The 15,450-nt window shown below is 34.1% G+C and overlaps 1 protein-coding gene and 1 long non-coding RNA gene across 2 annotated transcripts; both read left to right on the top strand.

Moving 5' to 3' along the window:
• The first annotated feature begins 4,372 nt into the window (after window positions 1-4,372).
• Window positions 4,373-11,892, top strand: LOC134005513 (uncharacterized). Its single transcript, XM_062444438.1, has 5 exons — window positions 4,373-4,382; window positions 5,981-6,256; window positions 7,422-7,724; window positions 10,604-10,864; window positions 11,642-11,892. Exons 1-5 carry the CDS (start codon window positions 4,373-4,375, stop codon window positions 11,890-11,892), a joined length of 1,101 nt encoding a protein of 366 aa, XP_062300422.1.
• A 1,135-nt stretch (window positions 11,893-13,027) lies between these two features.
• On the top strand, window positions 13,028-13,962 carry LOC134005674 (uncharacterized). Its single transcript, XR_009927875.1, has 5 exons — window positions 13,028-13,060; window positions 13,170-13,185; window positions 13,276-13,373; window positions 13,535-13,582; window positions 13,895-13,962. It is a non-coding gene; the product is annotated as an uncharacterized LOC134005674 (long non-coding RNA).
• Window positions 13,963-15,450: the final 1,488 nt, after the last annotated feature.

Here is a 15,450-nt window from a genome sequence, read left to right as displayed (position 1 = left end):
GTGTCGAACCAGCTGATGAGTTTCACTTAATTATAAACAAAAAAGTTAGTCACATTTATATCCAGCCGGCCCTGAATAATTGGTTACCAGCAGCGTTCAATTAAATGCTGCGACTAGAGCATAGAAATAAATATCACATTTCTATGCTGCTACACACAATAAAGGAGTTGAGGGTTCTTCCCTAATGCTGCTCAGTTTAACTCATAAATATCTGGAAATCACATGACTGTTTAATGCAGTATGAATTGTGACTTTTCCTTGACATTGAATATCATTTAACTCAATGTTTCAGCTGAAATAGTTTTCCTTTGTTTCAATCTAGATTTTAAATTGGTGAGGTGGCTTTTAGATGATTTTATTGAGTATATTTTAAAATGATCAGAGTCAGTGACGGTAGGTCAGATTCTTTACTCCAATGGCTCCCCCGAGTGGTGACTCCTTTCTCAGCATGAGATCAGACACATCATTACATTTACTGACAGTACTGTGATCCTCAGTTTATTACTTCACCAACTTTTTCCTCCTGCTACAAATCATCTTTTCATACAGTGAATGTTTATAAGAAACATGGCTGTGAACAAACTGTCCTGGAGAGCAAATAAAAGCTTTTCACACCAAATCTCAACATCTGTTTTTATTGTATAAATGTTAAATCGTAATATTGAATAATATATAATAAAATGTAATATTTTGTTTTCATTTCTAGTAATCTACCTGCTTGGTAACCTAGACAACAAAGACACAACTACAGGAGATTTTTTAAACTGTCCCTATAAATTGACTAATGTTGAACAGTCAAGTCTTTCTGCACTGTGAGATAAATGAATCCTGTAAGAGTTTAGGTTTAGGTGTTCTGGAGGACTGTTGTCCTCAGTAAAACCTGTTTATCTGACAAACACATGTGATTACAAAGGTCTGTTAATATTACTTAATTTTAATCTTATTTTGCTTTCAACGTTTATTTTTTTCTCTTAATTTTATATTTCTAGTTGTGTCCTAACTGTGTATTTTTGGTTTGAACAGTTTCCAACAAGGCTGTTGTGACTCTGCAACCCAACGGTCCTCTGATATACAGTGGTGAGACAATCACTGTCAGATGTGAGATAAAGGGAGGTGGAAACACTCGATGGGAATATGAATGGAGAGTAAACAACACAAACATATCTCACAAAGATCATGAATACAAGATTATCAGAGCTTCTGTTTCCCACAGTGGAGACTACAGGTGTAAAGGTAGAAAGGACTCATATTCCTCAACAGAGTGGAGTGATGTCTTCACATTGACAGTATCATGTAAGTCAAACTATCTGTCATCCCTTTTCCAAATGGCCTGTTTTTCATTTCATATCTAAGTAAGATAACAGAAAATATTTTCTCCCTCCAACTATGATGCAGCCTCCTATGAGCAGCTCAGTAACAAGAGGTTGTTTGTTAGTGTGGAAACAGAAATACTGAAAATGAGCTGTTAGTGTTTCAAGTCTGTTGTGTAACAGTATGATGGAGTAAAAGAAACTAAAAGTCAAATCTCATTACAATTGTTATAGTTGTTGTTTTGTTTTTTTCTTCCAGCAAATAAACCCAAACCCACACTGACAGCAGACAAAACCATCATACCAGTAGGAGGCAGAGTGAGACTGACCTGCTCTGTGGACGGTTCTGCTGACTGGAAATACGACTGGTTCAGACAAACCTCTGAGTCTTCTGCACCTCAACTCATAAGAAATGTTAACCCAAACAGAGTCATAAGTGTTAATCAAGGAGGCATCTACTACTGCAGAGGAGGAAGAGGAGACTCAGTCTTCTACACAGAAAACAGCAACAAAGTTACTATTCAGAAAACTGGTGAGTTAAGTCATTTATTTTTGAATAAAACAACATTTATTCTTTAAATGTAATTCTTAAACAGTGTCTGAAGTGTGGAAGAGAACCATATGTGGTAACAAGAACCTGAATGAATGGATGATGTAGTCCAGTACCTCTTAGCTCTCTGAAGGGAGTTTGAACATGTATTAAATCCTTTATCATGGTAATAATGCAACATTTGTTTAATACTTCAGTTTGTATACAGAAGTGGTGAGCGTAAGGCTCTTGGTACAATGATGTAATGTTACACATCTGTACACTTTCAAGGGTTTTAGGGTAATAAGGTTAGGTGGGTATTACGCCCTTACTAACCTAACAAGTTGCTAAACAACGACACCTTGGAAATTTCACCCAACTAATTTACTTTTTAACAAGACACATGCTCGTCTACTCAATAGGCTAGAGACGTGGTTCCAAGTTTAAAAAAGGTGATTATAAAACCAAATATGTTTAAAAGCTACAAAAACACACCATTCATACAGGAAGGGAGAAGGGAACCTAATCAGTAACTAAGACCAACTAGTATAAAACATGATAGTTACAAACTGAAGGAATGGGCAGATTACAACATAAACCAGCTCAACAAAATACCTGCCCAAACAAAATAAATTATAGCAAAATAGGAACAAACAATGTAAAGAAAACAAAAGAACATTTGTCCCAAACAAATATTACATAAAGAAAATCACAAAATTAAAATCAGCTATTGAAATTAAATGTGCAGTTAGAGCCAAATTAACAAAAGAAAAACAAAATTGTACAAATCATACCATTAACATGAGGGGATCAAACTCAGGCTAAAAGTGGTGTCCGCAGCCCACCGAGCAGCCAAGCAGACAGACTGCGGCCCGGGCCACGAAGCAACACCAGTAAGACAAGACAAAATACACAAAATAAAGCAGATCCGTGGAGAAAGTGACAGGGTTTTTTGCACATAAAATATACATAGGCCTAGATAACATATAAATATAAATATATATATAAGAGCCCTGAGGGTTAGGGTTAGTGCAGGAGACTGTGCCAGGCACCAAAGAAAAGAAATATCTATCAGAGGGAATGAATGAACTGGAGTAGCGGTTTGTCTTTCTGGGTGGGGGCAAGTAACGCCGCCCTGACGTCATCAGTGTAAATTCTTTGGATAGAGCATACTCGCTGTTGATGATACTTATTGCTTTCTGGAGGACCGTTAGACAAAGCAGCAGTCGGGTCGTTAGTGTGCGTCCATAAAAATGTGAGTTTGTTATGTTCTGTTAGAGTTTATATGTCGCTATGAGAGCTAGCTGCCAGGTTGTTACTTTATGAATGTGAAGTTATGATGCTAGTTAACGCTTCTGTACAATCCCCTTCGCTTTTTATTTTAATTTTAATTTGATTTCAGCCAACATTTGTTTTACTCAGTAACCGATGTAATTTAAAATGTGTCAAAGTACAATACTTAAAAAAAACATACTTAAGTAAAAGTAAAAATAAAGATTTTTAAAACTACTTTAAAAAGTACAAGTACACAAAACACTACAGTAATAGCCATTATTATATAATATGTATAATTAGCCATACTGTTGTCCTCAGTAAAAACCTGTTTATCTGACAAACAGATGTGATCATAAAGGTCTGTTCATACAAATTGATTTTAATATTTTTGTAACTGTTCATTTGATCTTGCCTTGCATTTTTTGTATTTTTCTTTCCTAATTTTATTTATTTATTTATTTTTTCATTTATTTCCACTTGTGTCCTAACTGTGTATTTTTGGTTTGAACAGTTTCCAACAAGGCTGTTGCGACTCTGCAACCCAACTGGCCTCTGATATACAGTGGTGAGACAATCACTGTCAGATGTGAGATAGAGGGAGGTGGAAACACTCAATGGGAATATGAATGGAGAGAAAACAACAGGGTCTCATCTCAGAAAGACAAAGAATATAGAATCAGTGCTTCTTCATCCAGTAATGTAAACTTCATGTGTAAGGGTAGAAGAGATTTATATTCCTCAACAGAGTGGAGTGAAGCCGTCACACTGACACGATCATGTAAGTCAAATACGTTCATATCATATTCATGTTTTTCTATGTTTCAATCTATCTCGATAAAGTAACAGTAAATATTTTCTCCTTCCTATAATAACGTAGCTTCCTATGAGCAGCAAGAGACTCAAACTCTGTTTTAGTTTGAGGACAGAATAACTTAAGAAGAGACAACATACAGTGTACTTTTGATTTATAATGATTCACATGGAAATGTGCAGAAAACAACATAAAATATAAAATATCAGCTGTCTTCCAACAGGTGAATAAATATTAATAAATATAATAATAAATGACAGTGAATCATGTGTTGAACTTAACAACAGAGGCTTAGCACCAGTGTTACCACATGATCATCACAACTTGTCTGGTGTTAATCAAAATAAAACAAATATAAAATAATCAATAAAAACTGTTCTGCAACAACCCCAAATCAGTCAATGACCAAGATGAGTCATATGTTGCTCTGTTTGTAACTTCTATATGATGGTTTTGGGTAAATGACTTAATTTATGTTCAGAGTTTTTCTAAGTGAAGTTTCATCCCATTTGATACTAGTTTGTTTTTTCTCTGAACTGAACAGTGAATAAAGCCAAACCGACACTGACAGCAGACAGATACACCATACCAGTAGGTGGCAGTGTGACACTGAACTGCTCTGTGGATTCCTCTGCTGATTGGAAATACTACTGGTTTAGACAATATTCTGCTCTTCAGTCCATAACAAATGTTAAATCAGTTAACAAGGTCTCAGAAGGAGGTATCTATCAGTGCAGAGCAGGAAGAGGAGACCCAGAGATCTTCACAGAGGACAGCAGAGCAGTCACTGTTAGGAAAACTGGTGAGTTTAATTATTTGTTGTGGAATAATAAAACATGTATTAATTAAATCTATTATCAGTAGTGTAAAAAGAGTCATTTTAGTATTGATAGCATAAAAGGAGATTGTTAATGAAAAAGTGAGTATATGTTAGTAGTAGGGCCGGGACTTTAACGCGTTAATTAAGATTAATTAATTACACAATAATTGACGCGTTAAAAAAATTGACGCATTTTAATCACACTCATTTTTGCACCGCGGAACGTTTCTCACTGGATGAGTTTCAGGCGGACCGATTAAACTGGAGCACCAACTAGCGTAGTTCAGACAACAACAAACCACAGTGAACAAGAACCAAGTAGCTGATGAGACCGCTTTGGTTGGCCCCGTGGATGGAAGTGTGGATAAGAGCATGGTTGTGTGCAAGCTATGCAACAAGAAATTCACGTATCACCGCAGCACATCGAGCCTAAAGTATCACCTCAATGCAAAACATATAGCAGCTAGCGTGGAAGCTAGTGTGGTAGCTAGCTAATTTCTGATATGTACTATATTTCTAAATATGCTATTGCTACACTTAATGGCAAAAATTGCACTGGTCTGTTGGACTTGAACAAAAATAAACAATATTTGTGTTGCTTAAGTTTATGTATTCAGTCATTATTCAATGGTATACTAAAAATCCATGTGAAAAAAATTACTTTTTACTGTGCTCAGGTCAAATATTTATATGCGGTTAAAATGCGATTAATTTCGATTAATTAATTACAAAGCCTCTAATTAATTAGATTTTTTTTTTTTTTTAAATCGAGTCCTGGCCCTAGTTAGTAGCTCTTATTCCTCTGATGATGGCCTGTTCAGGTTGTGTAAAGATGTGAAACAAGAGTGTATTTTATTTTTTGTATTTTTTGTTTTATTCAGACATTAAAACATGAATCTTGTTTAAAACAAAATGGGATGCACTGCACCATTTCATGAAATTTTACAAGCATTGCCATTCCCATATTTCCACCCCACCTAATCACGATATTTAACTTCCTTAAACCAGTTCGCCCACCACAACCCCAATTTTCATAAATATGTGCAAGGTATATATGTAATGTAATTAATTTTCATTTGTGTGTGTGTGTGTGTGTGTGTGTCCTGCCTTTAGATTCTCAGGGTTTTGTCTCAATTTAATTTAAATTTTTTCTCCTTAAACATGTTGCTTGATACGTTTTCACACTTCTTTCTTCAAACTTTTTTTTTAATTAATCATTTTTTTTATGTGAACAGTCACAAATAAGGCTGCTGTTGTGACTCTGCAACCCAACTGGCCTGAGATATACAGCGGAGAGACGATCATGCTGAGATGTGAGATCCATGATGGAGACACAGAGTGGGAGTATGAATGGAAGAGTCCTCGTTACACATCTCCAAATAACAATGAATACATGATTAGCAAAGCTTCTTCACACCACAGTGGAAACTACAGGTGTAGAGGCAGAAAGAAAAATGCAGAACGTATTTCAACAGAGTGGAGTGCTGACATCAAATTGACAGTATCTGATAGTAAGTCTGATCATATTTAATTTTACACTGAAAATATTCAATATTCAATAAAATACATTTTTAGTACATATTTATACATAAAATATCTTAAGATAGAGTACAGCTCTTTAATAGATAAACCTGTCTGTGAATGTTCTCATTCGTCCAGGTCATAGTTATCTCTGGAAAATTTGTATAGTAGTACAACTTAATTTATACTACTAGTCCAGTTGCTTTCGATTGGCACATATCCAAAGAATAATGAATACATGATTAGCAACGCTACCTCATACCACAGTGGAAACTACAGGTGTAGAGGCAAAAAGAAAAATTTAAAATGTGTGTACTTTAGTGGAGTACTTACATCAAATTGACAGTATCTTATAGTAAGTCTGATCATATTTAATTTTACACTGAAAATATTCAATATTCAATAAAATAAATGTTTGTACGGTATTTATTTATATATCAAATATATTGATTAAAAACATAATTTTACAACAGATAAAATGGCACGTCATCATATATTTTAAGTTTATATTACAGATCTAAAATATATTAAGATAGAATTTAATTCTATAATACATGAAATGACACAGCTTTAGATATATAATTTTACACTGAAAATGTCAAATGTTCAAAAAAATTATAGTTCGGTCAACCTGAATGAAGCTCAAGATCACATCTACAATTCTCTTCTCCATGGTCAAATAAATTAATATAACATATTTAGATACAAAATATATGAATATAGATTATAATTCTAAAAATAGAGACTGAAGTTGTATCATAAAAAATATGTAATAATATACTGTATTCTCAATTTTTAACATTTTTATTAATTTTCTTTTTATATTGTCAACATTTTTATCTCTGGTGTTTCCTAACTCCAGATTAATGAATTATGATAGTGTTTCTTCATCTTAATATCGTTCAGCTACCTAATAACTCATTCTATTTATATTATATATTATATTTAATTTATTTTATATCTGAAATAATTCCTAGACGCTTTTGATTGGATCCAAAATGAACAGAGAAAGAGTCTAACAGCACAAGCAACACATCTTTCATATTAAGATATAAAATATATGAAGATAAAATATATACAACTTTAGATACGATATATTTACTGTTCAAGTTTTATTTAACATGTTTTCATTCTGAGAAAATCACTTTCCAGCAGATCCACCAGCATCTGTCCTCACTGTGTCTCCATTATGGCTGAGTCCTGGAGACTCAGTAACTCTGAGCTGTGAGGTTGAACATCCATCTGCAGGATGGAGGTTTTACTGGTATAAGACTGTTCCCAAACTATTAGACAACTCCTACATCTATGAGCTGCTACCTGGTAGCATCAATGGGACTGAACAGGATTCCTACATCATTCATGGACCGACACACACAGCAGGATATAAGTGTAGAGCTGGAAGAGGAGACCCAGTGTATTACACTCAACACAGCAAACCTGGGTTTGTTTGGTCTGGAGGTGAGTTTATTTGTTTTTGTCTCTTTCTGTCAAGAAGCAGTTGTGATGTCATTATAATATACATATAGTATGAAGTAATTACAAAAAATTATAATAATTTCTTCATTTCATTTATTTCTTTTTTTTTCAATTACAACTTTCTTCCTTTCTTTAAAATTTCTAATGGGGTCAAAACGTTGTGTTATCTGCTCCACCAAGAGAACATAATCCTCCCTTGATAGACAGGTGAGGTTAAATAACTTTATGTATTGATCAGGTTACGAAAAGACATTCAAAACAGTCAAAATCTATTATTGAAAAAACATAAAAGTCAACCATGGAGTCAAAATGTTCAGGTAATTTTTCACTTTCAATTTTTCTTCTTTTTTTTGTCTAATGGAGTCAAAATGCTCCACCAGGAGAATAAAATCATCAACATAATCGTCCCTTGTATGTTCTGGTAGTGAGCAGACTTACCGTACTGCAGCTCTTTGTAGGCCTTCATGCAGCCTGTCGACCATTTCATTTTGGGGCCCTGTCCAGCTCAGAAGGGCCTGCTATAGCTCTTTGTACTTCTTCAGTCATTTTATTATTTTGTTCTTGTTCATTCAACTTCTCCTCTCTCGCTCCTCCACTCTTCTCCGGTAATGGGATGCACTGTAACATACATACATACACACATATGTATATAGTATGTATATATATACCTACCTCTCTCTCTCTCTGTCTCTGTCTGTTTACTGTCGGCCTCTTTACCAGCTACTGTTAAATTAAGGTGAAAGTGCCCAAACATGAAGCTTTAAAACAAAAGAAATGTGACTCTTGCACCGAAACGTTAACACTTTTGTAGTTGTTGTGTGTATAACGGCATTTAGGTGTTGCTTTCAAATAGACAATATTAAATACTGGCAGTGTTGGGATGGCTGAAAAATTGACTTTCTTTTTTGCTTACAAGATTTCACTAAGTACTGAAATATATCACATGTTGAATGAAGCCACTGAATGCTGTTTAATGAGGGCAGGCTAAACAACATCACAGCTGCTTGTAATGAAATGATACCTGACTTGTTTGAGCTATATTTTTATATTTCATCTTCAGTTGCTGCCAAGCAGGCCTACGTATTGTACCTGTTGGGGTCTGCATGAATATTAAATGCAGTACACACACATACACAGAATATAAATGTCAAATAAGTGGGCCACTCGAGACAAAACATCAGTTTTTTTGACTCGGTCAGTTATTTTCTGCCACCTCAACTCATGTTCTTTTGCTGCTGCTACTGTATTTTCTTTTTGTTAAATATATTCTTATCAACAGTCAAAATCTAGGCACGAATAACCAGAAAAATCAGCAGGCGAAAAATCAGATGAATGGACAAAGTACAGAAACAACTTGAGAAAACCCATTCAAGGGAAGATGTGTACAAACGTTTGACTAGTACTTTATATAGAGACAATGAATAATAATAATAATAATAATAATAATAAAAATAATAATAATAATAATAATAATAATAATAATAATAATAATAATACATCTTAATATAAAGTGCTTTTAACTATACTCAAAGATGCTTTACAGAATCAAAGACAATTAAAACAATAAAACCGTGCAGAATAAATTAAAACAATCAATAAAAGCAGAGAAGAAGAAACAAAACAGAAAAAAACAAACAAATAAAACAAAACAACAAAAAAATCAAACATTAAAAGCAGATTTAAAAAAAAAAAAAAGTTGAGTCTTTAGATGATTTAGTGATTTGAATGTGATGAGATCAGTATGGTCACGGAGGGATTTGGGGAGTGAGTTCAAGAGAGTGAGGACGGCAACTGAGAAGGCTCTGTCCCCTCAGGTCTGGTGCTTGGTCCTGAGAGGAGTGGAGAGGAGGTTAATATCTGATGAACGGAGGTTACAGGAAGTAGAGTACAGGTGGAGCAGGTCAGTGAGGTGAGAGGGGGCGACGTTGTGGAGGGATTTGAAGTTTATATTGGATGCGGTGAGGGATGAAGAGCCAGTGGAGGTTCTGGAGGACGGAGGTGGTGCGTTCATTAGAACAGGTTTGAGTGAGGAGTCTGGCAACAGAATTAAGGATGTACTTGAGTTTATTGAGAGCTTTGGAGGTGGAACCGTTGAGAATATTATTACAGTAGTCTAGACGGGACGTGATAAAGGCGTGAATGAGATTTCCACAGCTGAAAAAGAGAGATGGGCGGAGATGGGCAATGTCAAAGCAGTTTTGGTTATGATGATGTCAAATATGAATTTTTGATGATGTCAAATATGAATTTTTGTCAGTCAGTGAGAAAGGTGAGGGTGGTGCCAGTGATGTTGAGGGAGGATTGGAGACGGGAAAGTAGGATGGAGTGTTTGATGGTGTCAAAGGCTGCAGAGAGGTCGAGGAGGATGTTGAACTGTCCAGAATCCGAGGAGAGGAGGAAATCATTGGTTGGTTATTGAGGAGGGCTGATTCTGTGCTGTGTTTAGTGCGAAATCCAGACTGAAACGTTTCATAGAATGAAACATCATTTAGTATGAAAAACACACTCCTGTATGTTTGAAAGGTGACAGGTAAAGGTTGTTTACAGCTTCACAGTGAACAGCTTCCTGTAGTTATTTTGGTAGCAAGTTTTCAAGATAGAAAAAATAATCCAAACATCCATAAAACAGCTCAAAGCACTCTGTAGCACACTTCACGTCTCCACTGTCAGTCCATATGCTCTGTATGTTCTTAACACTCAGTTTCACCTAAACACAGCATCTGATGCACCGTTTATATGATTCAGATGTTTTTATTCTCAACAATAAATAGTATTAAAAGTACAAATAAGATAATTATTTGCATTGTGATGTTTTTAAATGTAATATCTCTCTACTTGGTTTTTCATTACATGTTTTTCAGATGTTCATTCAGCAGTGACTCTCAAAGTGAGTCCTGACAGAGTTCAGCACTTCACCTCTGACTCTGTCTCACTGAGCTGTGAAGGAAACTTTACTAAGTGGAGAGTGAGGAGGTTTCCTGAGGACTACTCAGACTGTTATAAGTGGAGGTCCATGACTGGATCCACATGCAACATCTACAGTTATCAGCAGAGTGATGCAGTGTACTGGTGTGAGTCTGGATCAGGAGAGTTCAGCAATGCAGTCAACATCACTATACAGAGTATGTTTTCATTACACATATTTTATTTTCATCTTGTATTTAAATTATTTTCAACATGGTTTCACTAACTACACTTCCTGTGTAGACAAACAAGTTATATACCTAACCTTTTGATAGAAAAATTATGTTATATTGTTTTCTTTAACAAATAACTGAAAGGTTATCAAACTATTATTTCTTAAGATTATCATAAAGAAATACAATGTAATCAATCAGAAAGATTGATGTACTCTGCACAATGTAATAAGTTAGTTGGTTTCAAAAACAAGTAATGCAAAACCATAAAAAATATGAAATTACATCAACCAACAGATTCTTCATATTTATTTAAACAAGTAGAAATTAATATTTTGAAAGGTCAAAGATGTTTTGTCCACAGCTTTTTTGGTATACAGCAAGACCTTTTCAATCCATTCGAAAATTAAATATATATATTTATAGATTCAGTATATTTGGTCCACAACAAGATCTTTCTTTATTCTTGATTATATTAAAGTGCTGATTTAGTCAGAGGTGTTTTCGTCACAATAGCCATCCACTGTTTCTTTCATGTGTACCTGTTAGCTCTAGAGCTAACTAGCCATAGCTATATTTACAGTTATGTAATGAAGCTGAAATGTTGGGTCTCTGTTCAGCTACACTGATTCTGTGAGATTTATTAGTTGGAGAAAAATAAAGGTATATGTGTGATCTCTTCTTATAGTTTTATGTCACCTTGTTCTAAAGGTCTCCAGCTGGTCTCTGACTGAAACTTCTTATTCATTGACTGTTTTACAGAAGCAGATATTATCCTGGTGAGCCCTGTGCATCCTGTGACTGAGGGACAGTCTGTTATTCTTGGCTGCAAACTGAGGAGAGGAGAATTACTTCCCAACATGTTTTTCTATCAAAATGACAAACTTATCCAAAATGATACCAGAAGAGAGCTGAATATCTCTGCAGTGTCAAAGTCAGACGAAGGTTTCTACAAGTGTAAATACTCAGGAGAAGAATCAGCACAGAGTTGGATGTCAGTTCAGGGTGAGTAGGATTAAAACTATTCATACATTTACTTTTTTATGAACTGTGTTGCTGTCTTTGGATGAAATGTGGACAACAAGCTCACGTTTAATTGTTAAGAGAACTAATCCGTATGCTGTACATGAGGAAAGAAATGTGGTCAAATACTTTACAGGTTTAGTTTCAGCTGATTTCACATGCTGGATTGTGTAAGATTACTTAATTTTAAAATGCTGTACATGATGGTATTTAATAATTAAACATAAAACAAAATATGCTAATAATACAAATAGAAATGTAAATTAATGATCAGTCAAGTATTGCTTAAATACTTTGTAAATTTAGCTTAATGAAAGTGTTTTAGAGGTTAATTAAATGTATTAAAAGGTATCATTTATTATCTCTTACAGCAGTGTCCTGGCCTGAAAACTCTTCATCTCTTATACCATTAATTGTTGGGCTGGTTTGTGGAGTTGTATTTATTATTCTCCTGATCCTGTTGTATCGCTACAGACGATCCAAAGGTGAGACTTTTTCCTTCTGATGTTAAATGTTTTATGATTTAATTATTCAAATACAAAGTTGTATTCTGATGTCATGATGTTTATATAATATAATAATAACAATTATTGTATAATTTAAGAGAAAATCATTTACAAAACCATTTAACACCAAATATCCTTTTCACAGATTCTCACTCTGTCAGGTTGGTACAAAACTCTCCTTTCTCTTATTATGATCATAACAGCAGTACCTTAGATGTAACTTATTAAATTCATTGTATTTGCTAAATTTTTTAGACCAATCCAGTCTGAGAGCACCAATCAGGACTCTGCCACACATCACATGGTCAACCTGAATGAAACTCAAGATCACATCTACAATTCTCTTCTTCATGGTCAGTCTTCAAACTAATCTTTATCAATTCTGTCATTTTATATTTACTTTAACTGTAACCTAACATTTCTATTACAGTCTACAAATACAGTAAAGGCTCTAAAACATTTAAGATTCCGTCTTTGCAACATTAAAATCACATTTAAAAAAAGAAACCTGAGGATTTTTGTTAAAAAGGTGATAGTTGATTGGTATCATGCATTTAAAATATTAGATTTGACATCATTAGATTTTAACTTGTGCTCACAGGTGATGTTTGTGTCTATGAATCAATCAGAGGCTCTGAAGACCATGAAAACGGTAAAGTATAAACCTTAACATGGAGCAGTCTGAAATGGAACAGTTGCATAATTTAAGGGAAATAAATGTACAAAACAAAACCATTTAACACCAAATATCCTTTTCACAGATTCACACTCTGTCAGGTTGGTACAAACGTCTCCTCTCTTTTATTATGAACATAACAGCAGTACCTTAGATGTAACTTATTATATTGTATTTGCTAAATGTTTTAGACCAATCCAGTCTGAGAGCACCAATCAGGACTCTGCCACACATCACATGGTCAACCTGAATGAAACTCAAGATCACATCTACAATTCTCTTCTCCATGGTCAGTCTTCAAACTAATCCTGATTCATTCTGTGATTATTTATTAACTCTAACTCTTACTCCAACATTTCTATTATATTGTTAGAAGTGATATTTGATTGGTGTCATGCATTTTTAAATGATTAATTTGACTTTGGCTTGACTTTTACTTTTTGCTCACAGGTGATACTTGTCTCTATGAATCAATCAAAGGCTCTGAAGACCCAAATTGTAAGTGTTTGTAATTATTACTTTTTCACTGAATATTTTGTGTTTGAATGTATGTTTATTTTACATTATGTGTGTTTGCAGTGCTGAAGAACAGTATTTATACATCAGTGTGTATATTCAGTATCAGTATATTTACTAAATTCAGTAAAAGTCATAATACTCTGCTTTGTGACTGCTTTGAGCACTGTGGACATTATAATACTGTTATTCTTTAATTATCAGAGGAGACATTAACCCTGACAACCCTTCAGTACATTATCATTATACATTATAATATTACTGACAAACATTTAATCTTCTCTCCATTTAAAGGAAAATCAGCTCCTGCAGCTACTGATGAACCTGTTTATTCTGAAGTTAAACCAGGAACAGCTCATGGTAATAATTAATCATACTGATAATTAAATAGATTATATGTCACAATAATAATGGGTATTACAACACCTTGCCAAAAGGACAGCCTGATGGCTAACTCTGGCACTTTTACAGAAATGTTGATCAATGTGCAATGTCCTTTTTAAATAAAATGAAAACTATATAAATAAATAAATAATAATAATAATAACATTTTTAAAGCATCTTTACATCTTGAATAATTATACATCTATTTGTTTTGTGATTGTCTTTCAGGTTTGTAAAGACAGCTGTGTGGACAAGGCCAAATAAATATGCATTTTATAACCATTGTGTGCATCTCTGCTATCCAAATATCAGCCATGCTCAATGCTTCGTACAGTTAATATAATAAGATTATATGAAATAAATACATCATGTGGATTTAATACTTTGTTTTTTTAGCAGAAAGTACAAGACTACTGAGGTTTATGTAGTTTTTATGCACTGTATTATTATTTTATTTGTACAGTTTTGTAACTTAAAACTAATTTTGAAGTTTAATTGCAGCTATTTCAAAAAGCAGCAGGAGGTATCAGTTTGAAATGTGTAAATGATATTAACCAGGTGATACTGCAGCTTTAAACTCAGCATATTTTTCAGTGTTAGATGAAAAAGCTTCAGGATGGACGTCAACAGTTACTTTTGTATTTGTAATAAATTGCTATCAAATGTTACATGTAACTTTTTCTGTTGTAATACTGGAAAGTTTTCCTGAATTTACTGGTGTTATGTGTGCTTCAGTGTTTTTTGGCATCAATAAACTTTTTAAAGTATTAAATAATCAGTGGTGTTTTCATTTCTTTTTATATTTAGATAATATATATTTAATATATTTATATAACTGAGTGAGCTAAAGTTTAGTATTTTTAATTATTAAATTTGAAGCTCTAGGAACATCTGGGGGAACAAAACTTTTAGCTTCTTCCTCCTGATCTTAAGAAATGTTGCCATCCAATATCACATGTGAATATTACCTAATATGATCTGATCAGAGAGCAGACAGAGTTGAGGAAGCAGAGAGGAGAGTGGTGCACTACTGATCCATATCTAATCATGAAAAGCTGAACATCAAATAACAAATACACATTGCAATTAATGCCAACTGTTATGAATAGAAAGGTCAAACAATGAAGAGTCACCCATCAAATAGTGACTACAAAGGTAGAACAGTCATTAAACATGAAGAAAGAACCTCCACACAAATTAAACTCCATCCTTTTTTATTTGAAGGTCTATGTCTAGTTTTCGCCACTAGATGTCACAATTTCATCATTTGATGTGAGCCTTCATTATTTATTGCCTCCACATTCATCTTCTGATGTGGTGATTTGTTATTTGATGTGTGCTGTGTGCCTGAACTGTCAATCAAACCTGCCATCAAAGGCTCCACCCATGTCTGCAGAGCAAAAGTCCTGCAGGAGAGTTGAACCGATTAAAATGAGGAAATAGAGTTTTTTGTTAAAACCAAATGT

The sequence above is a fragment of the Scomber scombrus genome, chromosome 23, assembly GCF_963691925.1.
Source record: "Scomber scombrus chromosome 23, fScoSco1.1, whole genome shotgun sequence".
Lineage (NCBI taxonomy): Eukaryota > Metazoa > Chordata > Actinopteri > Scombriformes > Scombridae > Scomber > Scomber scombrus.
This window is presented reverse-complemented; position numbering and strand designations above follow the sequence as displayed.